This window comes from Pteronotus mesoamericanus, unplaced genomic scaffold (assembly GCF_021234165.1).
Source record: "Pteronotus mesoamericanus isolate MK-2021 breed Mesoamerican mustached bat unplaced genomic scaffold, CSHL_Meso_final contig_123, whole genome shotgun sequence".
Taxonomy (NCBI): Eukaryota; Metazoa; Chordata; class Mammalia; order Chiroptera; family Mormoopidae; genus Pteronotus; species Pteronotus mesoamericanus.
In genome coordinates, this window is record NW_026555049.1 from 1,311,468 (window position 1) to 1,339,387 (window position 27,920).

The 27,920-nt window shown below is 47.2% G+C and overlaps 1 protein-coding gene across 2 annotated transcripts in view; it reads left to right on the plus strand.

The window, feature by feature from the left end:
• The window catches only part of SORL1 (sortilin related receptor 1), a 168,586-nt gene extending 158,935 nt beyond the window's left edge, over window positions 1-9,651 (plus strand). For both annotated transcript variants that reach the window (XM_054587637.1, XM_054587646.1), the window contains exons 44-48: window positions 384-558; window positions 1,454-1,560; window positions 4,121-4,313; window positions 6,697-6,909; window positions 8,268-9,651. In XM_054587637.1, coding sequence (XP_054443612.1) covers window positions 384-558; window positions 1,454-1,560; window positions 4,121-4,313; window positions 6,697-6,909; window positions 8,268-8,335 — 756 coding nt within the window. In that variant the 3' untranslated portion in view covers window positions 8,336-9,651. The remainder of the gene's footprint in view (window positions 1-383; window positions 559-1,453; window positions 1,561-4,120; window positions 4,314-6,696; window positions 6,910-8,267) is intronic.
• Window positions 9,652-27,920: the final 18,269 nt, after the last annotated feature.

The following is a 27,920-nucleotide window of genomic DNA, read 5'->3' on the forward strand; positions in this document are numbered from 1 at the left end:
AGAGCAAGCAAAGCCCTTTGTCCTTTGACTGCTTTCATTCATTATCTCCTCCGACAACAGCCCCAAGTGGTTGCAATAAAGAAGTTGAAGACTAAACTTAGGGATGTCCTGCCTGTTTCTATTTACCTGCTGATGCCACAATGAATATGGCTTTCCCTAGGGTTGTTTTTGGATTGAATCGGTCATTCTCTGTACAATTCTGGGAGTGAGTACTTGCTGTAAGATTGGCTCTAGCCACCTGAAGTCTCCCAAAGAGCACAGTCAGACTTTGGGGCTCAGATGTTGCTGCTGTGGGTCCCAACCCACTGATACCTTATGTTACCCACCCCTGACTGAAAGGAAGAAGAAATGCCACATTTCTGCTTACCTTTTTCTTGTCTCAGTTGTATGCAATTGCAGTCAAAGATCTAATAAGAAAGAGCGACAGGAGCTACAAAGTGAAATCCCAGAACAGTACTGTGGAGTACACCCTTAACAAGTTGGAGCCTGGAGGGAAGTACCACGTCGTCGTCCAGCTGGGGAACATGAGCAAAGAAGCCAGCATGAAGATCACCACCGGTGAGTAGGCTGCGGGAGGCCTGCTTGCACGGGAAGCGCCAGCGCCCGGTCACGTCCTTGCAGGCAGGGTGGGGCCCTCCTCGGCTGCAGTGAGCTGGCCAGGGCTCTGCGAGCAGGCCCGGCTGTCATTTTTCCTGTCCTCTGCCTCTCTGCATCTCCCCCATGCTAGCTGGTTTTGATAGTTGTAGGGAGGAAGCAGAGGCATGGCCGAGAGAGGTAGGAGCTAAGACGGAGTGTTGGCCAGGAAAGCCCAGCATTGCATCTGGGGACCTGGACAGAGCGTCGGGAGTCGCCCGTGGCCGCAGCGTGTGCCGCGGCGACAGGAGACCAGAGCCCGGGCACCAGGCTCGGGCACTTCGTACCCGCCCAGGGCTGCCTCTGTTCAGGCTCACGTTCAGAAAGCTGGTGACGATCTCAGTTGTGGGGACAGCGGCTGTGGCAGTCACGGAGGCCGTCGGCGTGAGCCGGCGGCCGGGCTGCACGCTGCTCGCGCCAGGGCCCTGCCTGGAGCGGGCCCTCGAGTCCCTCCCTGAGCTCTGGGCCCCTGGCTCCAGGGACAGGACGCAGGTGGGAAGCAGACAAAGTCCGGGTCCAGTTCCCTCTGTGCCTCCCTTTCTAGTCCCACCCGTTAGTTTCTGGCTCTCCTTGTGGCTAAGGGCTACTCAATTAGTGTCCAGATTTCTTGGCTAAAGGTATTATAACAGCAACAAAAGAAATGCCCGTTAAAAAGAGCCCACCACGTGCTAGGATCTCTCCCTAGCAGTGCACACGTTTTATTTCTTCCTTAAGGCAAGCCTTCAAGGAGAGTGCTGTTTAGCCTCCCTTTGGCAGGCAAGAAAACAGTGATTCCAGTGTGTAGCCACTAACTACATCCCATTTCATCTTTAATTTTCAGTTTCATTATCAGCACCTGATGCCTTAAAAATCATAACAGAAAATGACCATGTTCTTCTGTTTTGGAAAAGTCTTGCTTTGAAGGAAAAATATTTTGAAGAAAGCAGGGTGAGTTCCTCCCTCCTTCTCAGTGACTTTCAGAATCTGACTGAAATGCCACTTTAGAGATGAGCCCCTCAACAGCCTGGCAGAGAGCAAAGGAAAGAAGAGGCAAGGGAGGGAGCTTGAGAAGCAAAGCGCCACTTTCTGTGGGATTGCTAGTTAGTGAAATGTGGATACTGCCCAGTAAAGATGAGGGTCTTTGTACGAAGCATGTTTCAGGCCTGAACTTGCCTCCCCTGGAAGGCTGAGTCACGGGCTGGCACCCTTCCTTTGCTTCCGGAAGCTGGCCTGGGGCCCTGCCTTCCCCAAACACTCTTCTTATTGGTGGAAAATGAATTCTTGTGGTGTTGCCAGAAGAAGAATTTTCTGAGACCCGCATGGGAGGATGTGGCTCTGTGGTGTGGCTTATTGATGATGTAAATTCAAGGTTTCTCCCCTGGCTCCCCAGGGCCCCACCTCCGTCTGCCCTGCCAGGGAAGAAGTCCAGTCTTCTCTTCAGGAGGACCAGTGTCAAGGCCGGGGTCTGGAGTTTCTGCTCCGTGTTCAGGTCCAGCCCAGCCCAGCATCTGGCTGGGTGTGGTCCCCACACCGGCTGTTGCTGTGTGGCCCCGTGGCTATGGAGGGAGAGTGCACACGTGCACAGGACGAGGGCAGGTCACCCAGGCGAGCGAGAGAGAGAGAGAGAGAGAGAGAGAGAGAGAGCGCTCAGCCCTTTGGAGCCCAGGCCGTGCGCTGCAGGCCCGGCAGCTGCCAGGCCGCGGCCTGTGCTTCGGGGCTAGAGAGCGCGCGGACGGGCCGGGGGGGGCGAGGATGAGGACTGCCCCCTTCGTCGGGATTATAGATCCGAGTCTCAGAAAAGACCAGAGGCTTTCCCAGAATGACCAGTAAACTTCCCAAGCTTTCGCGGGCTTGGGATCGGGTCCGTCCCCCATTCAGGCTGACAGGCCGCTGTGGTCCAGCACCTCCTCCTGTGCCCTGCACGGGTCCCCTGTTAGACGGCGGAAGGGGGGAGTGTGCGTCCCTTTGGTGGAGCAGCACTGTGGTCCCCTGGGGTGAGAAGCTGTAGCTTCCTGGTGAAGCAAAGAGCCTCATGCTTCCCATTTTATTAAGCTCGGTGTCTGCAAGAACGTTCAGCGTCACTAGAGATCTGAACAACAAAGGTGTGGCGCTCGCACATTAAATTGACAGTGGTTTGGGAAAAGGGTATTACTGGTGTGAGCAGTAGTTGGGGAGATTAGTACTCCGGGGCTCTGAGTGGGTTCAACGTTCTGTAAGGCACTTCAGGAAGAGGCATCAAAAACATTAAAAGTGTTCACATCATTTGACCCAGCAGATCTTTCCTTTTACTCGAAGGGAGCAACGCATGTAAAGAACTTATATACAAGGCTCTTTGGGACGGTTTTATTTATGATAGCAACAAAGAGGAAACAACCTCAGTGCTCAGCAGAAGAGAACTGGTTGAGTAAATTATAGGTGGTTGATGTTTGTGTCACTTCAGTTTTTTCCTTTATACCTTTGGTATTTTGCAAACGTTGTACCCCAAATCTATGTGAGACAGGAGAAAAGAATGAACGCTGGTGTGTCCAGCAGGGCGTGGAGACAGGATCCCAGGCAGGCGGCCCTGGGAGAGCAGGGACCCCCCCGGGTGCAGAGGCCCAGCCCTGGGGTTGGCAGTGCAGGTCGGTGGTCCGTCCCGGGGCCCTGGCACGGTGCCGCGTGCCCTCCTGCACCCCGGGACAGACAAGCCAGTGCTGTGTGGACCACCGCGTGGGTCTCTTTGGTGGCGGTGTGGTAGGCGGTAGGGGGGTTGTCCCTGGGATGCCTGGGGGTTCGCAGAGACGGCCGGTGATGCACTCTGGTCCCTGCAGCAGGTGAGCCTGGGCTGTCCCAGAGCCGCTGTCCCAGAGCCGCCTCCCCAGCCAGGACTCCGGGCTCTGCCTGAGCCAGCCGAGCCCGGCGCGCTTCTGTCTCTCTCTCCTCCAGAGCCTGCCGAGGCAGTTTTTAATTTAAGGCCGGGCTCATCTGGGGCTGCCATCAGCTTGGAAGAGCCAGAAGGCAAGGGCGCTGGGCTGACAGTGGAGTTCCATGCGTTGTTGTGTGGAGAAACGTCCTGTCTTTCCTGATGGGAGTTCCTTTTTCTTGCCCCACTGCAGGAGTCCGACGCAGCTGGATTTGCTATTAGTCAAATCCCATTACAGCAGCTACCACTGAGCTGTCCAGATTCTTTGTGGCATTTAATACCGCTTGAGACCAGTGTACTGCCAGCGAGAACTGGGAATGTGTGCTGAAATATGTGTTAACGTGGCTTTTGTCAGGGCTGCACTTTCTGCTCCTTCTGGGAGCTCACAGGGGGTGCGGTAGTTAGGTGAGAGGGTTGGGAAGGAACGCGCCAGTCCTTGCGAGCCAGCGTCTCTGCGGCAGGGTAAAAGGACCTCGTGAGAGGCCCGTGGTGCTTGATGCCTACACAGGCTTGCAGTCAGGAGTTTGCGGGGACGGGGAAGCGGGCCCAGAAGCTGCCGGGTCCCTTCCTCCGCCTCCTGAGAGACCTCGCCGTGTTTGCTTCCAGGGCTACGAGGTGCGCATGTTGGACAGCGGCATGAATATCTCAGCGTACCTTGGGAACACTACTGACAACTTCTTTAAAGTTTCCAACCTGAAGTCAGGCCACAATTACACCTTCACTGTCCAAGCAAGCTGCCTGGTTGGCGGCCAGATCTGCGGGGAGCCCGCTGTGCTGCTGTACGACGACACGGCGCCTGGTACGTGGGCGTGGCCGCCCGTCTCCGGCCGGGTGTCTCGGGGGACGCGTTGGAGATGTGGCGCAGCTTGGCGCAAATGTGTGTCTCTAAAATGCATCTAAAATAATTCAGTTCAAAAGAAAATCATGCAGGTATCAGTTTAATCAGGCACCGATTTCTTTTGAGTCCTCCCTGAGGCAGGCATGGCGCGGGGAGACGAGCTGCGCGGTGAGCGTGCCCCGAAGGGGAAGCCCGAGGCAGGGAAGGCTGGCGGGCGCTGTTCAAACGGAAGTTCTGTGTGGGAAACACTGGGTCAATAAGAATTCTGTGGTTTTGTTTTTGAGGACTTTTCAGAGCCTTCAATATGCTCATATCCCCTGATTCTCCAAGGTAGTAAATAATTTCCTAGTCATGGGTAGCTGGTTTTACAGCCTTCCTCTGCTTTTTAGCTGGGAATCTGGATTTGGCCTGGGATCTTTCTTAGGGACACTTGCGGATGCCCCTGTGCGGTCATGCCGATGGCAGGGGAGGGGAGCCTTCCATTCACGCAGAAATTCTGCTTATGTTGTAGCTCTTGGCCAGGATTTCAACAAATGTTCTGCCACTGACCTTTTTAGTTTCACTCACTGCAAGCCAAGACGTAACCGGTGCTCAAGCCCAAACCCTGGGTCGGACTTGCGTGCTGCGCCGTGCCCTGTGCGCAGGTGCCGTCGGGGGGTCCTTGCCCTCGGCACTGCCCTGAAGACGGGTTGCCTAGCACAGCACATCCCTTCAGAGGATCATAGACATTAGCGGTTCTTGGGAGGTCCCACAGAAAACGGACAACAAAGCTCTTGTGAACCTGGTGCATCCTAAGTAGGGGCTCCCTTTTAAGGGAAGCCAATCAGCAACCACTAAGCAGACTTTGAGGAAAACTGCTGTGAGGACGGTGGCCAGCAGCCTCTGTGAAACCAGGATCATCAGACAGAGGGCGCCCCTGGTTCTGCATCTCCCCTGCGGGGCGTGGCCGGGGTGCAGGCAGGAGCTCCCTCCCCCCGTGGCCCCCAACACCCAGTCCTTCCGGTGCCCTGGCCCAGGGCAGTCCCATCATTCACCCCTCCCAGGAAATGCGGGGCAGGCGGCTTTTTGTTCGGTTGTTTTTATAAGTCAGTAATGAAAGAGATTAAAGGTGCAAGCATTGAATTGCCAGGTGAGGCTCGCAAGAGAAGGCCCTCCGGCCGGACTCTGAGACATTCCCTGGGCAGCCGCCGGTTTCTGTGCGGCAGAGGCCGGGGAGCCCGCCCCACGCCAGGGCGCAGCCTCAAGCCCAGCCATGCTCCTGGGGAGCCGGCGGGCCCCGGCTTCCTTAGCGCGCACTGGCTCCCCGGCTCTATTTTCCTGCCGAGGCTCAGGCTCCGGGGGATTTCTGACTCTAAACGTCCATTCCTTGCAGGAGGACTGGCCCCGACCCCACAGGGGGCTGGCTTTGTCCTAGAGCAGCAATTTTCAACCTCTGCCACCTCAGGGCACACGTGACGTGATTACTGCGGCACACCGGAAAAGACATTTTTTGCTGATCTGACCAAAAAAATGAGTGTAATTTTGATTCATTCACACTGGACAGTGGCTGTTGTATTGGCTGTTTTCATTTTTTTATTTGCCAAGTTGAGGGAAAAGAGGCCAGTGTCCTGACTCAGTCGTCAGGCACTGCTTGTTTCAGAGGTTCCGGTGGCGCTGACATCACTGCCCTGCAGCCCTGCCAGGGTGTCAGCACGAAGCTCATGTTTGTTTAAGACAATGGACAGAGACGTCACTGCTGGTTATCAACAATTAAATGGCTTTGCAGAGAGCTTTTAAAAAAGCGTTAAATGTATATGGAAAGGTTCTCTTGTCCTCTCTTCTATTTAAGTGAAAAACCTCATAAAACCTCATGAGCTGATAAGTCACTATTGCAGTGAAGGAGTCTCATTTGTGTCACTTGATGGAGCTTCAGGTAATTGCAGGTTGGAGGGACTTTGGTGGTAAGTAGGGGAAATAATTGCAATCTCATTAATTAGTGGTCTGATTTCATATCCTCTTATGGAAGGCAAGCAAGTGGTCTTAAGTAATAATGCTAATGAAATCAATGTTGATACCCCAACAAAGGTCTCCCTTCCAAGAGATTATCTAAATAACCAACAAGGCAGTGATTAGGAGTCTCATGTAATTGCCGCATTTGCATGCACAAGGCCCGAGTCTATCAGCTCGTGGCAAGGAGCCGGCAAACGCTCAGGCATCGTGAGCAGGAGGGGGCGGCCGGGCAGGCCACTGGCAGAGGTGCCGCAGACTCCTAGCCTTTGCGGTGGGGACGGGGGCACTGAGGAGGGCCTGGTCCTATTCCCTGCCCGCACATCAGAGGCTTACGGGTCGGCACTTCCCTTGGCAGGTGGGGGCGCGTCGGCCGCCCAGGCTGCCAGGTCTCCTGATGTTGCCGCTGTGGTGGTGCCCATCTTGTTCCTGGTCCTGCTGAGCCTGGGGGTCGGCTTTGGCATCCTGTACACGAAGCACCGGCGGCTGCAGAGCAGCTTCACCGCCTTCGCCAACAGCCACTACAGCTCCCGGCTGGGCTCGGCCATCTTCTCCTCGGGGGACGACTTGGGTACGTGGTTCTTCCTCCCCGGGCAGACCCACAGAGCCAGTGACTTGATTAGGAGGTTCCTGCCTTTGGCTCATCTTCTGACTCTAGTGGGGCTGTGCATCAACTAACAATCCCACTGCTTTACACTAGACCAGTTAGAACCCTTTGCTTTGAATTTGCTCCTAAGTTAAAGAACCAGTGTTCTCCTCCACAGTGCAGTCTGACCTGAGCCAGGCAGCGGTGTTGTGGATGCACTGCTCGCAGCTGGCCTGGCACAGGAAGGACAGAGGGACCCTGGGTGCTCCCTAAGGATTAGCAGGTTCTCAGGGATTTCCAGCCCTCTCGTCTTTCGGAGACCTGGAGGCCTGGTGTCTCTGGGGATCCCAGTCAATACAGACAGTCTTGCTTTCCCAGTCGGCTCCTGTCCAAAGAAGCTATTTCCACTTCGCTATTTCCTTTTCTGACTGCTCGTGCTGCTTCCCCGGTCCTTCTTCTTTTACGTATTGATAACATAGAGCAGGGGAGGAGAGGGGCCTGTCCCTTGTATAAAAGTCTGCACACTCCAATACCAAACACTGATGGAGCTAGTAGACCACTTACTATAATAAACAGGGTGTGTTTGGGGACTTGCCCCAGATTGAGGCTTCTCCAAACGCAGAATGCTGAAGGTGAGTTTACACATTCATTCTTTCCTGTAAACAAATTGTAATTGTTTTGTTTGTAAAGTCATTTATGCATTCCCATTCACTGATCATTTGAGATTAGTTCCTTTTCTCAATTCCTTTTTTTTGCTTTATTACAAGTTCTTGAACACCTTGCACGAGGGGAGTGTGTCCTTTGCCTGTGGTGTTGGGGGCAAAAGCAGCCATCCCATTACAGGGCTGCCATGGTCACTGAACGCAGAATCGGCCCAGGATCGCCCCGGGGCCCGAGGGCAGCGTTAGGCTGGGGCGCTGTCCTCTGAACACTGAGCGCTCTCTACGGTCCTTTCCTTTAGAGCAGTGTGCGTTCAAAGCAGAAAACAAGTTCACTGCCCAAACATAGGGTGTGGATAACTCAAATTGGGGAACTTAAAACACCCATTGGACTTTTAAGTATAGAGAGTAAGTTTCTCCTTCCTAAAAGATTGACTTGACTTACTTGGTTAAGTTCAAGCATCATCAGAATAAACTCAGCCACCTGCTGATGGGAGAAGGGGACCCCAAAGTGTCAGAGGGAGGCTGGGTTCAGTTTTGGCATCGATTACTGTGTGGGCTGCTGTCACGCTGACCTTCCGGCAGGGACTCGCGATGGGTCGGGGTGGGAGTGCCCAGCGGTGGGAGGTGGGACCGGGCACACGGGCACGGCAACTCACTGTGGACCGACTGTTCTGCCCCTAGGGGAAGACGACGAAGACACTCCGATGATAACTGGGTTTTCCGACGACGTCCCCATGGTGATAGCCTGAAAGAGCTTCCTTCCTCACTAGAAACCAAATGGTGTAAATATTTTATTTGATAAAGATAGTTGATGGTTTATTTTAAAAGATGCACTTTGAGTTGCAATGTTATTTTTATATGGGCCAAAACAAAACAAAGAGAAAAGAATGAGTAAACTTTGTAGTAATCAACTGTGAACTGGAAACCAGGTTGATTTTAGCAACCAGATTGCTTTGATTTGATATTAACGTAGTCTTACAGGGCTGTGCTTGCTGGGCATGCTTTTAAGTCTGTGAGATTGGCCAGTGTTTTTATTTTTCTAAGACACAGAAATGTATTTAATAAAAACTTCAAGAGAGAGTGGTGGGTGGAATCCCTCCTCCTTGAAATTATGCTTCAAAGTTTAAATTTTGTTTGGGTTTAGTTTATATGAAAGTGTATGGTGGGGGAAGATGCTTCTATGTTATTTTGTTAATTTATTGGGACTCTGTATGAGGCCAGACTGTGGGGTCATCTGACACCGCACATGTTCTGAGCCCAGCTGGGGGGCGGGGTGGGGGCAGAAGCAGTGAGTCGCCATCTGGAAACGATCCCTTTCTGTTGACTTGTGTGTCCCGTGACGGGGCCCGGAGGAGGGTGCGGCATCGTGGCTCCATCGTGGACACAGAGCTGCCACCTAGGAAGCCCTGGCAGCTGCAGCTGCAGCTCCTGTGCGCAGCCGCGCGGAGCCTCGGTGGCCCTGCTGCCACTGTCGTGCAACCTGCCCCAGCTGTGGGGGAGGACCACACACCTGTGCCAGGATAGACACGGTGGCCAGCCCAGGACCTGCGTTTTCAACTTTTGTTTTCACTTATCACTGGAGAACCTCAAATGCAAAGTTGTATGTGTGTGTTGAGGTGGCCACTTGTCCTTCAAAATTCATACTGATACTTACAGTCATTTTGAATTGGGTCAGTGCCTTCTCTTTTTTCCTTTTCTTCCGCTTTCCTTGCCTGTACGCCTGCCAAATTTAAAGAGAAAGTGCTGTTCATTCTTGTAGAGCTACAGGAGGTCCATGAACTTCAGACCATCCAATCCCATTCACAGAAGGAGCAACACTACTCTGTAAACGGGAATTTTCTTCTTCCTTTAAATGCCACCCCTGTATTCCAATCATGGCCACTCAGCGGGGGTGTGGACTTGACTGTGGACTGACGCCCACCCTTCAGAGTTAGTGTTGTGGCACCAGGGTCCTGCACGCCGAGAGTCCTACTGTGTGCGTCTCACCGCAGAACGCCTTGTTGGTGGGAGGCAGTGAGCTCTGAGCCTGTCACAGTCAGTGCTGGGAGAGGTCCTCTCCCCCCCTCCCCCCCCCACCCCGCCCGCTTTCAGAAACAGCATCTCCTCTTAGGTGCGGTGTGTGGCCTTCTCACAAGTGCTCACTTTCTTGTAACCAAAAGAACCATCATTGGGTTATAATGTAGTTTCCTTCTATCTAGGGGTTATTTGGAAAACAAAGAGCCAATTAAATTTTAGTTTAAAAATATTGAGTGTGGGGCAAAAGTAGTTTATAGTTCGACGTATGGAAAATAATACAATCATTGGTAAATTATACAAGAACAAAGTCTGCTTCCTGTCCTCACAGCTGTAGACCTTCCCCGCCCTTTGTTCAGCTTTGGAGGAGGAGCACTCTGCACTGCACACCTCCGTGCATCCCGGTCCTGGGTCCTGCGGGCGAGGCCCCGCGTTCCAGCTCTCGCAGGCAGCGCCTTCCCGAGTCTGTGCTCTTCCTGCCTCTCGCTCCTTTGTTATCCTTTTTCAGGCTGGAAGTTCTTTGTCTTTGTCTTATCTTGGAGTTTGTTCAAAACTCCAAGCCCATTCCTGGGCCTCTCCCCCACTTTATTAAGCTCTTTAAGTAGCTGGAAGATTAACAGTCTGATGGAATGTAAGTAGTTTAATTGAACCACTAGAAAGTATATTTTCTTCTTCTCTCTTTCTGCCAGCTATCTGGTGCCATCGGTAAAAGCTGATATAAAAGGCTCTGAGACTTTATTTTCAATTATTCCATAGGCAAGTCTTTTTATAGGGCATATGTCTCCAGTTGGCACCCTGAGCTATTTCTGAGTGTCCAGTTCTAATTACCAGAGCTTCCCAGTGCTCAGTAACACAGCGCGGTGCAGACTGGCTCTCCGTCCCCCACCCCTTGGAAAATGCCACTGTGCTGTTTGAGGAGCAGCAGCCTTTCAGAGCTGGAATATTTTGTATAAACAGAAGAGCTAAGTTGCTGAAGACTCAGCTAGATGCAGCTACGTGTAAATTGTATATTTTTGTGAACTTTCGAAGCACGCACTCTTATTCCCTCTGCATAGCTTTGCGGGGTTTTGATGTACATATGCTCTCTGCAAGAGTCCAGAGGTTGGAGTGACAATAAGAAATGAAAAGAAAAACTGTGTGCACCCTTTGAGAGGGACCAGATAATGCCTTCACTGTGACCAGTTTGAGCCCCCGGTTGTTTGTGAAGAAGGGGCTTTTGCACCTTGTTGGAGGTGCCACCTCAGAAGTTCACACTGTACCTACAGGGCACGGGTTAAATTCCCTCCCCAGGCACGCCGGAGCGTCTGTTACAAGCGCACGCCCACGTGAACCCCGGCGGACCGCTGACGCACCCCTTGGGTGAGGCAGGCGGGGCATCGTGCCCCAGCGTCCTCTGGAAGCAGACTTTGCCCCTTTGTGCACTGAATGCCTTTGAGCCTGAGGAGACGTGGGCTCCTGCAGGTGAAATGACCGAGAGTAGAGCTCCCCAGAGGATCCCAGGGAGGAGCCCTGTCTCTGCAGACCTCTTTCCAGATGGGTGAGGAGCTCCGGTGGCCGCCGGCCGCCCTGGCAAGCAGAGGTGCTAGTCATGATGCTGCGGAGCGGGCTGAGGTCTCTGACTTCGGGGAGACGGGTTCCTGGGGTCCACTCCGGCAGCGCCACTCGGGGTGTTTGATGGGACAGGTGGGACGCACAGCCCTGCATGTGCTCGCCTGCCCATCACGTGTGGCCCGCTGGATCCCGCTGTACTTAATTTGGGGAGGCACTGGGGAGACAGATAGTGTCGTGAGGCCCTGACAGAGAATCGGCCTCTTCCCCCTGGAGAGCCCTGCCTTCTGACATTCACTCAGCAGTCGCTTCATCCAGTGAGATTTAGTGCCAGGCTTCCTTAAGGACAGGAACCCGTAACAGGAACAGGAAAGGGTCATGACGACTTCCTGAAAAGATCTCGCTCTCCTCTTAGCAGGGAGTGGGGCGGTCCTTCAGGGAACAGGCTTGGGTTACAGAGGCACACTGGACGCCACCTCCATACTGGCTTTAGGGATTGACTCTGCGCTATACAGAATCTCCACTTGAGTTGGGATCATACCTTGACATCCCTAGCGTGTGACTGTTCTTAATGGGAGTGTGTGCTGCCTTTCAGGTACAATTTTTGTGTAATAAAAGCCAGTGCATTTAGTTTATATAGAATACTTTCTATGCAAGACTGAGATAGGGATAGATACCAAGAGATATGTATTGTTGGGTTCAAGGACAATAAACATGTTTTCAGAAGGGGTATCACCACTGAGCATGGACTGTGGTTGTATCTGTGTTTCTGCCCACTGATTCTGAGCAGCTATATCATGAATTAAATCATCAGAGCCAAATGACCTAAGCATGGTATTAGCTTCTTGTATAATGGCCCAAATGGAATAAGCATGGATGCTGAAGTGGGACAATATTCTCAGATATTCCATGTCATTTTTCATTTAAAGACTCTGGTTATGAATTATTAGAAACTTTAAGCAAAATCAAAGTATTTGCAGCAAAATAAAGGCCTACTCTGCTCTTATCTGAAGTGAAATGCTGTATACTTGTTTTTCTCCAAAGTGAAAATAGGCATTTATGACTTAATTGCCTTGATAAATTTCCAAATCACTGATTTATGCTGAAGATTTTACTCTATTGTTGCACAACTTTAAGATAATTTCTGTCTCAATGTCAACTTTTTTTCACTGAATAAAAATTTAACTGGGTCAAGAAAACACCTGATTGAAAATCTGCTCGTGTCTTGAGTTCTTTTAGGGGCACTAAAGGTGGTTGATGCTGTGTCCGCACACGGTTGGAGATGTCTGTCGGAGATGTTCGCCTCACAGGTGAGGGGGCACTACGACCTGGACTCTGCTGCCAACAAGCTGGTCTCAGGCGGTGGGTGCCTGAAGAACAAGATGTCTTTGTGTCGCTGAGGAGTGGGGAGACGTTGCGTTTTGACGTGAATGGAATTTTTCAGCAAGGGCGATGACTGGGTGGATCCCTCAAAGCTGTGGTTACGTTTGCTACGAGACACTTGGCGAAGAAGGCAGTTTTCACATGTAAGGGAAGCCAGGAGGGCGGGGTGACGAGCTCTGTGTCCGGGGGCACTTTCGGGAGGTCCCCACGAGAGGCGGGGAAGTCTCGGGGAGAACGCCACCCTTGCCTCGGAGCGGTGAGTGGCTGGACCTGTGGATCAGGCCTGGGAAGTGGGGAACGGGGGGTGGGGACAGGTGGTTTTGATTGAACAAATCTGGTTTGCTGCTCTTGTATAAATATTGAGCCCAAATGAAACAAGTGTTACCCTGTTTCGCAGATGAGGAAAAAGAGGCACAGAGAGGTGAAGTCACTTGTTAAAGGGGAATCAGAGAGTGAGCAGCAACACCAGCCTTCAGTGCCAGGTATCCCTGGCCCCAGGCTCTGTCCTTTGTCACTGCACCACCACCTCCTGCGGCCACTTGGTGCCAGGGCCCACACACTCACCCCAGCGCCTTGCACACAGAGAAATCCAAGGGGACGCCTACCTCTGGGTGAATTTACCTGGTCATAGCCCAGCCCTCAGGTTTTTAGGCTGAGGTAAGTTTTGTCCACTCGTGACAGTGAATTCATCTCTCATGGGCAGGCGCACCTTAAGCAAGCTGATGAGACCGCAGGCCACAAAACCGTCGTCCTCTTCGTTAACTGAGTGCGGGCACTAGGCCTGTCCCTCGGAGCGTCAGCATGGCCAGTGCACCCTCTCCTGGAGGGAGCTGCCCCGCGGAGGCCCGTGCCCGCCGGGAGGCTGCGTGGGGAGCATGGGTGCAGCGTCAAGGGCGCGGGAGGGTCCTGGCGACAAACAGTGAAGGAACGAATGGTGGACACTCGACTGCAGGAATGATTTACTCCACGTGCACTTAGTATTTGAAACCTCCGGGTTCCAGCTCCCTGTATCCATTTTTATTTAAGAAGCCTTGGTAATGGGGCCTTAAGCCTTGGAGTCCCTTTGCAGAAAGCTCCCCGGGCGGCCCTGTCGCCCCCCTGGCTTCTCTGGGTCTCGGGGCTGCGCACACCCACCCCTTAGAGCAGCCGCACTTCGCGCTCACACACTTAACAAGTGCATTCAGGCTGGGCTGCAGCAGACCTGCCGGGCCTGAGAGCCACTCTGCCTGGAAGGTTATTCTCCCTACTGTTGACTTGGAAGTTTCAACTCTTGGAGGACACAGCTTTTGAGTGCTAGGGGGACGCCACCGTGTGGCCTCCACATTCGACTCTCCCTGTCAGTCCCGGGCTCCCCGGCCCACTGCCGATTAAAAATGGGAAAGAGGCTGCTGGGGAAAACACCCTGCCGATGAAAGGCCAGAGCCTTACAGGTAAACAGTCAGAAAGCCTTTCTGAAGGACAGAGGAGCTCTCCAGACAAGGATTGGGGTGGTTTAGCCTGGTCCGTCTGGGCCCAGTCCCGACAGTGTGGTACGTGAAGTGGCCCACTCCATTAGAATGACGGTTCCTTTCTATGGAGCCTCTATTTGCTAGTCACTGTGATAAACGCTATATTTCTTTTTTTTTTAATTTTAAAAGTGATCTTGTGATTTAAATACTAACTTATTTTACAAGATGAGGAAAATTTTTTTAACTTCAAGAGAGGGCGAGGAACCTCTCCAAGGTCTCATGTCAGAAGTAGCAGAGTCAAAATTTAATCCTAGATTGATTTCATTATTAGGTTTCTGTTCTTAGTCACCATTCTACTTTGTCCCTTTGGTACAATGAAGTCTTGTAATAGTAACACTATCTGTTTAGGGAATTCAAGGGCATGTGTAATATATTTTTTAAAAATATAAGTGTAGTTGATATAAAATACTAGTTTCAGTTGTCCAGCATAGTGATTCAACATTTGTGTCTTAAAATGCAATCACCACACTAAGTCTAGTAATCATCGTCAAAGTGCAAGCTAATCACAAATTATTGACGCCACCCCCCCGACCTCTTCCAACCACCCGCCTTGCGCCACCCCCTTGGCAGCCCTCAGTTGGGTCTCTCTTTCTGTGAGTCTAGTCTGTTTGTTTTGTTTTTCTGTCTTCCGCGTGTAAGTGAAACCGTCGGGTATTTGTCTCTGTCTGACTGACTTCCCTTCGCACCACACCCTGTGGGTCCCCCTGTGTTGTCCCAACGGCAAGATTTCGCTCTCTGGGACACCCATATTTCTTCCGAGTCTTGGCTGTTAAAATCTTGCAATGAACATAGAGATCTTTTTGAATTAGTGGTTTTGTTTTCAGATACAGACCCAGAAGTGGAACTGCTGAGTCACATGGTGGTTCTTCTCTTCGTGATTTTGAGGGCCCCATCCTTTTTCCGCAGCGGCTGCACCAGTCTGCAGTCCCCCCGGCAGCGCACGGGGCCCCCTTTCCTTGCCAGCACATGAGCCTTGTTGACATTTTGATAATAGCCATTCTGACCGGTGTGAGGTCGTAACTCATTGGGGTTTGATTTGCATTTTTTAAAGGATTTTCATCTGAAAGATTAAATTGACATTTGGAGACATGAAGTATACATATGTAAATTTCTTTGTGAAATTATTTATGTGGAACACACTATTCCCTACTGACGCTAGGTCAGGGAAGCTTCTTTTTTCATTTTTCATTATTTATTGACTTATTCAATTGCATTTTACATCCAATATTATTTTGTGTTGGTTTCAGGTACACAGCGTAGTGGCTAGACAGTCGTGCACTTCACAGAGCGCCCCAGGGTTTCCGGCACCCCCGGCGCAATGCGTAGCCGTTAGGCTGCTAGTGACTGTGCCCCGGAGCTGGCCTTTACGGTCCCATGGCTGAGCTGTAACTGCTAATCTGTACTTCTCAAGCCTTTCCCTTTCTTTTACCTGCTCCCCCAACCACCTCTCCTCTGACAACCACCAGTCCACTCGCTGTGACTTTGAGTCTGTTTAAAACAATTTTGTTTTGTTAGCAAAAGCTTTTTTTAAGTTAGAAAATGTTTTTATAAATAATTCAGTAATTAAAAACATGGAGATTCTTTTGCTTTGTGATAACTCAGTTGAAGTTTCTCGAAATCCTTTGCATCAGGGAACAGAATGTTCAGCACACATTTTATTCACCTTTATTTATGTAAAACGAGGGCACAGCAGTGCCACGTGTCTCATGGGGCCCTGATGAGGCTGGTGTGGGGCTACCAGGGTCCCCGCCAAAGGCAGGGGCTGCCATTCTTTTCATCCAACTCCAACTGGCTTTGATGCCAGTGCCCCATTAATTTTTTTAAAAATTATGTGTTAGGGTTATTTGAGTCTGCAACAGTTTACGGAAGAACAACGATGTTAAAATGCTAATGTTGTCATTGCGATGTCGCAACCCTATTTAATGCCAAAATGACAACCGGTAATGTTTTGGAATATTTGTATGAAAACAATGACATTTCATACTTAAAACTTCGCTTCAGTAAACTTTAAGAAGAAAGAACTTGAATTTAAATGCAAATCTGCTTTTTATGAAATAGGCCCTTTGGCAGAATGCATGCCACAAAGCCTTCAAAACCTATTGAAGGACAAAGTCTTGTAATTAAAACTTATCTTTCACTCTCTCTATAGCAGAGGCAGAACCTAGTACTCACCCTGGGACGGCTCAAGCACCGTTTGGCGCTGAGCTCTGAGTGTGTGTGTGCACACGTGTTCTATGGAATTCTTCACAGGAAGTAGATGAACAACACAAGGACATCATGCTCTTGACTTCATGATTACAACCTATTTCCAGACTCAAAACAGCTTCAAAGGAGGAAATTTTATCTACATCGAGGTGTTTAAGACCCTGAATGCAATGCTCCCAAAAGGTGGTTCAGAAACATTGTGAGCAACGGCCGTAGGTGGCAATAAGTGATACTAGCCACTGTGTAATTACTGCACGCCAGACATTGTTCTGAGGGATTTTATGTATTAGCTCATTTAATCCTCACAACAATTCTCTAAGGAGGATATCACTATTCTTATGTTGTATCTATAGATGAGGAAACTAATGCAGAGGAAGGTCAAGAAGTTTACCCAAAATCACAACAGCTAATAAGAGGCAGTACTGTGATTTCAACCCAAGTCACGTGGCTCCACAGTCTGCAATTTTAATTCTCTCATGCCCACTCCAGTGACCTGCTTGATAGTCACATTTGGGTGTTCACATTTGGAATGAATTTACTTTGGGTAACATTTCTGGGATTATAAAGAATTTGGTTTCACTATAGAGATGTCGGGAAAACGAAAGCACCCAGAGGAAGATGACACCTTGCGGTGACCCCCGAGACGGCCCTGCTGACCGTTGGGCGCGCCCTTCTGTCACCCCACTGTGTACGGGCAGTTGCATCTGGTCACAGTTCCTGTCTCCTGACTCTAGCGGAGTTCGTGTTGGGGAGTTTCCCAGGCCTGTGCTGCTCTGTGCAGCCCTGGTTCCAACTGCGGACCTGAGTTCACGTCTCAGAAGCGGGGCAATATTCTCTTTCCCTTTGTCCCTGTACGCAGTTTTGATAGAGACTGACTCTGAATACCAGTGGGACCAGAAGATTGTCACCATGCCACCAGCTGCCCTTCAACCTGCCATCGCAGTCAAGTTCTTTGAATCACCTTCTGCACTAATGAAACTACTAGTAATGAAACTACTAGTAGAAACTGCTAGGAGGGCCGTCTCTGGCTCACGTAGGGTTCCCTATTGCAGGGTTGCTGCTGGGAATATGGGAGGAACAGCTATCAATGCATATCACCAGAAAAGTGAAGAGCAGAAGTAGCTATAACAGAGTATAAGACAGGTGCGTAGGCAGAAGACGGGTCACCGACACGGTTGTCACAGTAAGCATGTTTGGTATAAAAGTAACCTGACGAGCTGAGGGGGGTGTGTGTGAACTCTTAAGGAATAGGAAGGAGGGTGGAGGGAGGGTCCAAGGATCACGAAGGGCGAGCTGGTGGTATCAGTTTGTGTGTGTCTGTGTGGTACGGTGGAAAAAGAGGCTGGACGGAGCTCTGGAGGTATTTAGAGTGATTTGTTAGGTATTACTGTGTGACTCTTTCCATTCCTTACTGCTATAAAATTTGATGATGCATTGAACAGATTAGGGTGAAGGGCACATTTCCAAAATGTAGCAAACTTTCTGAATAAGGGCCAGGCTGAGTGAGTCCTTTGGGGCTAACTCTTCTTAAAATGTATTCCAAGCTCAAGTGAGTTTTCCTCACACCCAGACACGTAGGCCAGAAGCAGCTCTGACGTCACCTAGTGGGGGAGAGTGCACAAAATGCGAGCTCTCCATTTCAGGAGCAGAACTCGACCGTGGAGACACCTGGACGGCAGAGAAGGGAAGACTTGATCTCTCCAAGAAACGGGACTTTTGTGAAATAAAACTCTGTCATTCACCACCCAGAATCTCTTGCTTAAGGATTTATTTTATTTCCACAGATTCTTGGACAATCCTTGATGCTTAGTAAAATTTGTTGGTGCAGGGGAACAAAACTGCCACCCCAAAATATGCCACTTTGGCATATTGATCATTTTTAATTGTTACTTAAGAAACAGCTAGTGCAAGAAGGCCATTCTGACCCTACTTTGTCATCGCGAAAGGAGAAAATAAGTGTCCTTTCCCTGTGAAAGGGGCCCTCCCTGCACCAGGAAGTGGAGGGACATCCGCATGCACCAGAGAGGAAATTCAGGGCTAAGAAAACTACAAACTACCCACCCTTACCTTTTCCACTAATTAGCCCCCAAGCCTAAGTTTCTTTGTCTTGTCACTACTTCACAAATTTATTTTTTTAATCTATAGCAGAAGCTGGACCTATTAGTTACCCAGGGGACTGATCAAGCCATAGAAAGTGCTGACTTGGTATTTAATGTTGGATAATGAACACTTTCTCCATTTCAACTGGGCAGGGAATACGTTAAATGGCAACACAGTTTCTGTAAGTACTCAATTGCATCATACAGGTAGGCTAGAACTGGAAGGTAGAAAATGTGGGTTATAGGTGAATACTGCTGAGCCCCCTATTGAAATCTCTTACACGTGTCTGCATTCTCCAGGCTAAAGAGGTAGCGAGTGGGCAGAAGAGAGAAATCTGAGATTTGGGGTGGTGCTTGAAGAAATTAAAAATTAATGCCAAGTCTCAAGGTTTTGGGTGGCAAGATTCAAAACTCCTTGGTCAATAAGGCACCAGATTCATGGATCCCAGAGCACATTCATTTAAGAAGTAGATATGGGCCACTTTCTCTGTATTAGGCCCTGTATTAGCCATTGGAAGAATAATGTAGAGTAAGACAGGATTCTTGGCCTCCACAGCAACTTAGAATAAAACCTCAGGATTGAGGGGCCATCTTGAGTCTCATTTATAGGTTACAAATGATTTTATAAAAGAGGAAAATGAGGCTAAGGATGTTTAGTAACTTGCCCAAGAGCTCATCTAATCAGTGAACTAATTAGTAATAACTCTAAAAGCTAGTAATCAGTGTTAACTCTAAAAGCCTGAAGTCGGACTTGTGCTGGTGAACCACATGGTTACACTGGGGAGAGAGAGGGGCTCCCGTGGGATTTTGAGCCCAAGCCAGAGGTCGGGTTCAGCTTTGAAGAGAAACCCTTTTTTCACTAGAAGAGTGTGTCATTGAATAGAGCTCAAGATGTCAGCAGAGAAGGTGAAGTTACACTTGCCTTCCCCCAGGCCGATATCGGAGTAGCAGCTAATGGATGGAACAGCCAACCTGAACAGCCACCTGACCACTGGCTGAACAGAAGTCTTATAACTAAGGACTAACAGAGGAACCTACATCAAAACTTATAGGAAGGACAGAGACAAGCAAGGGGCTGGCCTCACACCTGCATGTGGGGGCTCAGGAGATTCTCCTTGCCCCGACACAGTGCTCCCCACCCCAGGAGCAAGGGGCCTCAGCCCCATGCCAGGCTCCCTCTGAGTGCCTGGAGCACTGGAGCTGGGAAGAGGAACCCACATGATGTTTGGCTGTGGAAAGCAATGAAAATTCCATCCACTGTGGTGAGAAGAGGATCAGCTCTCGTGAAGGGCCAGTCCACAGAATCTCAGCAGTGGCCACTATCCTGGGCTCTAGCACAGGGACAGCAGAGAGTCATAAAGATAGGGACTGAGTGGCGAGGCTGTGGAAAGAGAGCTGGTGTAACAGCAACAAGTGTCCCTGTTCTGGGTCCCAGTCCCATGCCGCTCGCAGTTGCCACATTTCCTGGGTTGAGCGTCCCCCTCCCTCAGCCTAAGGAGCGACAACGGCCCCTGCCTGCCGACTCCTGGGGGCCCCCCTGCAGGGAGCACTCCTGGCAGGGAGGTTTCCAGGGGACTCCGGCCTGAGCCCACAGCGCAGCCCTTAGTGAGGGCCTGTCGAAGAGGCCCTGGCAGGCTCGGACAGTGCCAGCATCCCCGGGGGAGACTGAGTTGTGAGGATGGAGAGAAGGGCCATTTTATTTTTCATGCCTGAGCAGCACATTTATTGCTGTGCTGGGCCCGCCCTCCACGTGGCCAAATACTGGTCTGTTTTACCCTGCCTGACGAACCCTGCTGGCCTCATGCTGGCAACTTGCTGAGGCCCCTAAAACAAAGGCCTGTGGATACAAAGAGGGTGGCAGCTGACAGCTGGCAGCTGGCCTTGGTTATCCTGAGACTTTGACTGAGTGACCTTAGACCCCGCATTTGCACCAACTTTGAATCTGTATCATCCTGGTGAACACTACTTGCCCCTTATGGGAGCCTCCATTCCGCGGAGTCCCGATTCTCCAAGGATGAAAGAATGAATCGTTCCAGACACCGTTTGCCTGTCAAGGAAAGGGGAAGGCGATTCTCTCTCATGGAGAATGCCCCGAGTCCCTGTGCTCAATGGCTTTTATTGAGAGGGTTACCAGCGGGGGACAGGTAGCAGGAATGGATAGGTAATCTAATTACATCAGTAGCTTAAGCTTACAGAGAATAGGTGATGTTTAAAGAAGACAATGGCAGGAACACACTGAACTGCTTCAGGTTGAGCAAACATTTTGATGCCAGGTGGGATTTGGGTCAGGGTCCAGGAGTTTTGTAAATTTCTTTTCCAGCCTTGAGGGCTCTCGGAGTTATTATCGGGTCTTGCTTGCCTCCAGCATTACCAGTGTTCCAGCCAAGGCTGACGGCTCCTCTCCCTGGTCCCAGCCTGCGCAGGCCTACAGTGCCCAATACCACTCAAAGTGGCCCCCTACAGCCCCTACCTGGTGACTCACTGAGAACCTATCTCACTCCTGTATTTCCAGAGGTTCTTTCAGTGACTGAGCCTAACAAGCCACCAGCAGGCAGAGGTGGCTCTCAGGGTGCCTTGGGCCTTTTGGTGACCTGACTCTGGGTTCCACCAGTGACTGAGCTGATGGAAGCCAGCCTTGGTGCACAGCTGGGCCTGCTCACATGCACCCAGGCCCAGCAGAAATAAACAATCAATTGGGAGTTCCAACAGGTGGCCCAAGGCTGGTTGCAGAGAGCATCTGACACTGACTTGCACTGGAGTCCCTCCCAAGAGGCCCCCAAACCAACACACCCAGTGGTGGCCTTCAGACCACACCAGATCACAATCCAATTAGCTCCACAAGTGGCCTGTCCAGGCACAAGATCCTCCTTGGGCCAATTCTACTTTGTGGGATCAGCAAATGCACAGCAGCACATACACCATGATTGGGGTCAACCTTCATTATCAGCCAGCCTGAGGGCCAATCACATCCACGAATGGGCCAACAGAAATGAAGACTCAACTCCAAAAGGAGGGCTCACATAACCAACACAAGGGACATTCCGAGAGCACCTAACTGAAGTGATCAGTGAGATTGTGCCACTGATCCCCACAAGACACCTATTACGTAAAGCCACCATTCCAAGATTTTGAAACCACAAATCTACCTAATACACAGAAACAAATATAGAGAGGCAGCCAAAATAGGGAGACAAAAAAAACAAAAAAAGTTCCCATGAAAGAACAGGAGAAATCTCCAGAAAAAGAACTAAATGAAACGGAGGCAAGCAAGCTAGAAGATACAGAGTTCAAAACAATGGTTATAAGAATACTCAAGGAACTTAGGGGAAAAAAAACAAATGAAGTCAGAGGGAGTTAAATAAAGATATAGTTAAAAAAAAACGATGCAGAAACCATTAAAAAACAAAGAATACAAGAAATAAAATAAGTACACTAGAAGAAACAATAGCAGGTCTGATGAAACAAGAGAATTGAATCAACAGTTTGGAAAACAAGATAGCAGAAAACATCCAAGCAGAGTAGGAAAAAGGAAAAAGAATTTTTTTTTTTAATGAGAAAAGTGTAAGGGACTTCTGGGACAACATCAGTTGTAACAACAACCACATCATAGAAGTACAAGAGGGAGAAGAGACAGAGCAAGGGACTGAGAACCTGTTTGAAGAAACAATGACTAAAAATTTTGCTAACCTGGTGAAGGAGAAAGACACTCAAGTCCAGGAAGCACAGAGTCTCAAACAAGGTGAATCCAATGAAGCCCACACCAAGAAACATCATAATTAAAATGGCAAAGATTAAAGACAAATAGAGAATCTTAAAAGTAGCAAGAGAAAAATAGTTACTAACAAAGGAATTCCCATAAGACTGCCAGCTGCTTTCTCAACAGAAACATTTCAGGCCAGAGAAATTGGCATGAAATATTGAAAGTGATGAAAAAAGGATCTACCAACCAAGATTACCCAGCAAGCTTATCATTTAAAATTGAAGGTGAAATAAAGAACTTTCCAACAAGAAAAAGCTAGAGTAGTTTATCATCAGCCAATCAGTATTACAAGAAATGATAAAGGACTTCTATAATAAGAAAAATTAAAAAAGAGAGGACCATTATTATAAAGAAGAAAGTGGCAATAAATATGTACACATCAATAATCTCTTTAAATTTAAATGGCTTAAATGCTCAAATTAAAAGACATAAAGTAGCTGAATGAATAAGAAAACAAGACCCATATATATGATGTCTACAAGAGACCAACCTGAGAACAAAAGAAACACACAGACTCAAAGCAATGGAAGAGAAACCATGCAAATGGAAACAAAAAAAAGAATCCCTAGTGTAGCAATACTGTATCAGACTATATAGACTTTAAACAAAGGTTCTAACAAGAGACAAAGGAGGACACTACATAATGATAAAGGGATCAGTACAAGAGGAAATTATGCTTGTAAATATTTATGCACCTAACATAGAAGCACCTAAATGTATAAAACAAATACTGATGGACATAAAGGCAGGGACTGACAGTGATGCAGACATAGTAGAAGATTTGCACACCCCACTGACAGTAATGGATACATCTTCCAGACAAATACTCAAGGAAACAGTGACTTTAGGTGACACATTAGGCCAAATGTATTTAATCAATATTTTCAGCCTAAAACTTCCAGACATAGATTTTTTTTCAAGTGCACATAGAACATTTTTCAGGATAGACCACATGTTGGGTCATAAAACAAGCCTTAGTAAACTTAAGAAGATTGAAATCCTATCAAGCATCTATCTAACCAAAATGGTATGATACTAGAAATCAATTACAAGGAAAATTTCTCAGAAACACACAACATGTGGAGACTAAATAACATGCTACTAAACAATGAATGAGTTAACATATTGATCAAGGAAATAATCAAAAGATATTTTGAGACAAATGAAAACAACACACAAACCAAAATCATTGGGACAGAACAAAAGCAGCTTTAAGAGGGAAATTCATAACATGGCTGACTTCAAGAAACAAGAGAAATCTCAAGTTAACAATGTAATGTTTCAACTAAAGAAACTGTGGCTACAATGAAGGAAATAAAGATGAAAGCAGAAAAAAATGAAATGGAGAAAAAAAACAACATAAAAGATCAATGAAACCAAGAGCTGGTTCTTTGAAAAGAGAAATAAGACTCATAAATCTTTAAACTCATCAGGAAAAAGAAAATACCAACTAAAAAAAAAGTGAAAGAAGTAACAACTAACACCATAGAAATACAAAAAACTACACATACTACAAACAAATTGGACAATCTGGAAGAAATGGATAAATTTCACCCTAGAAACATAAAAGCTTCCAAGTCTAAATTAAAAGAAATCAGAAAATATGACTAGATCAATTACATCCAATTAAACTGAAGCAGTAATCAAAAAACTCCCAATAAAAAAAAATACCTAGACCAGATGGCTTCACAGGTGAATTTTCCAAACATTCGAAGAGATACTAACACCCATCTTTCTTAAAATAGTCCAAAAAATTCAACAGGAGGGAAGACTCCCAAGCTCATTTTACAAGGCAAACATTACCCTGATTATAAAACCAGATAAAAACACTACAAAGAAAGAAAATTGTAAGCCAATATTTCTGATGAACATAGATGCAAAAATCCTCAGCAAAACACTAGCAAACCAAATTCAGCAGTACACTAAATAGATTATCCATCGTGATCAAGTGGGATTTATTCCTGGGATGCAAGGATGATTAACATTTACAAATCAATTAATGTGATACATCACATAAACAAAATGAATAAAAATCATATGATCATATCAATAGATGCAGCAAAAGCGCTTGAGAAAATCCCACAGCCATTTCTGATAAAAACTCTCTGCAAGTGGGAACAGAAGGAACATACCTATGCATGATAAAAGCTATATATGACAAGTTCACAGCCAACACAATGGGAAAAAACTAAATGCATTTTTACTTAAGACAAGGTACAAGACCAGGATATCCACTGTCACCACTTTTATTTATCATAGTACTGAAAGTCCTCACCACAAAAATCAGACAAGAAGAAGGAATGAAGGGTATCCAAACTGGAGAGAAAGAAGTAAAACTCATTATTTGCAGAGGACATGATACTGTATATAGAGAACCCTGAAGAATCCACCAAAAAAACTACAAGAACTGATAAGTGAATTTAGTACCGTAGCAGATACAAAAACCAATTCAGAAATTGGTTGTAGTTTTATACACCAATAATAAACTGCCAGCAAGAGAAACTAAAAAAACAATCCATTTATAATTACATCCAAAAATAAAATACGCAAGAATAAACTTATCCAAGGAGATAAAATAGCTGTACTCAGAAAATTTAAGTCATTGAAGAACAATATCAAAGAATAAACTAATAAATGAAAGCATATACCATGTTTATGGATAGGAAGAATTAACATCATTAAAATGTCCATACAACCCAAAGCATGTATAGATTCAATGAAATTCTTGTTCTAATACTAGTGGTGTTTTTCACAGAATTAGAACAAATAATTCAAAAATTTATATGAAACACAAAAGACACTGAAGAGAGGCAGCAATCCTGAAAAAGAAAAACAAAGTTGGAGGTATAATGCTAACCAATATTACACTATACTACAGGGAGAATCAAGATGGTGGAGGAGAGTGTGGACAACAACCTGACCTCCTCCTAGGACCAATCTGGAATTTCAACTAAATTATGGAGAAATCACCTGGAACAAACAACTGAATAATAGCGAGAGAGGAGACTTATAACCTTGGACAGATGGAAGAATCAGCTTTAGCACAACCTGACTGAAAAGGAGTGCGGTAGAGACTCAAGAAGATGGACAGGACACCCATGGGCGGCAGCACCAGAAGAATATGAAATGGCCAGTGGGATCTCCCTGAGAAGAGTGGGGTCTAAACCATAAGCGGGGATCTCCAGCCTGCAGCACCAGAGCCCCAAAAGTACACATATAACAGCCAGCTGCAAAAAGCGGCAGGGTTGCTCTCTGCCAGAGACAGGCTGCTGGACATGAAAAGAGCCATTTAAAGGGCCAACACATAAATTTTTATTAGCAGCCACTTACCCTGGTCTCCGGCAAGGGTGGGGGCAGAGTGGGATAGAGACGTCTGAGGAGAGACTAGGGAAGGAGGCTTTGGGGAGAGAACTGAGAGAGTAGCTGTCGGGATCCCAGAGCTGACTCATCCCCCATGCAGCAGCAGCCATCTTGCTCAGGTAGACCACTCCCCTAAGCGGCGGCAGCGTGAGAGAACCAGATAGCTCTGCCCCCAGGAGGGTCTTAGTCCTGATCCGATGGTGCTAAACCCTGACTGCTGAGTGCAGAGTGGCAGCCACAGAGACTAGATCCCTGGCCAAAGGGGGCTCAGAGTGGTCTAGAGATGCTTGAGGAGAGACTGGAGATGGAGGCTTTAGGGAAAGAATGGAGAGAGTAGCTGGTAGGATCCTGATGCTGACCCCTTCCTCATATGAAAGCAGCCATCTGGCTCAGGCGGACCACTCCCCTGAGTGGCAGCAGCACGAGAGAACCCAATAACACCTGCCCCAGAAGGGACTTTGCCCAGCCCTGTGGTGTCTAAGCCTAGCTGCTGAGTGCAGAGTGGCTAGATTAACAGCTGAAGGAGACAACCACATACAGTAGATTCTTGGAAGTCTCAAACAGACACCATCAGAGGCAGATACAGAAAGAAAAACAGCTGTCCCCTACCATAGAAATTCACACCACAAAGTCAGGAAATCAAGACAGATCAATTTAAAAACCAGAAGCTAAAAAAAAAAAAAAAAAAAAAGTCTCACAAATAATGGAAACACAAAGAAACACCCTCTAGTCAAAAGGAAAGGAGGAAACCCCAGAAAGAGAACTAAATGAAATAGAGACAAGTAAATTATCAGATATTGAGTTCAAAACAACAGTTCTAAGGAAGCTCAATGAGCTCAGTGAGTTCAAAGAGAATTACAAAAAACTGCAGGGAAACTATGAGGAACTTACTGCAAACTATATCAGCATGAAAAAGGACATAGAAACTATCAATAAGACACAGAAGGAAATGAAGAATACAATTTCTGAATTGAAGAACACAGTAGAAGGAATAAAATACAGGCTAGATAAAGCAGAGGAACAAATCAGCAAGTTGGAGGATAAGGTAGAAAAAAGCTCCCAGAAAGAGCAAGAAAATGAAAAAAGACTCAAAAAGAATGAAGAAGCATTTAGGGAAATGCAGAACAACCTGAAACATAATCCCTATAATAGAAATACCAGGAGGAGAAGAAGAGGAAGAAGGGATAGAGAACATGTTTGAAAAAGTAATGATGGAAAACTTCCCTAATTGGAGGAGAGAAAAAGTCACACAAGTCCAGGAAGCTCAGGGTCCCATTCAGGAGGAACCCAATGAGGCCCACTCCAAGACACATCATCATTAAAATGGCAAATATCAAAGACATACAGAGAATCCTAAGGGAAGCAAGAGACAAACAGGTAGTAACATACAAGGCAGCTCCAATATGGCTAGCGTGTGACTTCTCAACAGAAACACTGCAAGCCAGAAGGAAATGGCAAGAAATATTCCAAGTCATGAAAAGCAAAGGCTTGCACATGTAGGCTGCTCTACCCAGCAAGGCTCTCAATTAAAATGGAAGGTGAGATAAGGAGTTTCCGAGACAAAAGAAGGCTAAAAGAATACACCTCCACCAAACCAGCATTGCAAGATATGCTAAAGAGACAGCTTTAAGATGAAGAAAAAGAGTCTATGAATACCCAGTTCCTTTCACAGTCACCAATACTTGATATTACCAATATTTTTAATACTTATTAATCTGATTGTGACAATGATGTGTTATTTTAATTGTTCCTTTATTATTTGTTGAAACTAAACCTGTTTTGTCTGTTTCTTGCCTATTTCTATTATTTTTAAGAAGCTTTAAATGACTTTTTGGTAATCTTTATTCATTTTTGATTAAACGTTTGTAGAATTCTTTCCCTAAAAATAAAAAAAAAACTATTATCCCTTTTTTACATGTGTTATAAATACTATCCTATTCTATTATTTGTCCTTTAACTTTTTTATATGTACATTACTATATAGTCTTAAAAGTTTAATATAGTCATATTGTCAATATTTTACTTTATAGCTTCTGGGTTTGAATATGTTACATCAGAGTAAGAAAAATATTAGTTTGTATTATCTCCTAAAACTCCTTAGATTCTACATATTGATTTTTAACTCACCTGAATATTTCTTGTCTAATGTGTGAAATAAAGCTCTATATTTGTTTTATTTCAAGTAATAGTGGTCCATGTACCTTATTTGTTGAATAAGCCTTATGTTCCCCATTGATTTGAGATATCAATTTAATCATATGTTACATTGTTAGACAGATATATACATTTGCTTCTATAATGCTCATTTTATTTCATTGATCTACTTGATCATTTCTGTGGTGCTGTCATGTTGTTTTAATTGCTGAGAATTTATAATGGATTTACATTTTTTAATATTTTATAATGGATTTTGATGTTTAAAAAATAAATAAATAAATAAAATCAATCTACATTATAA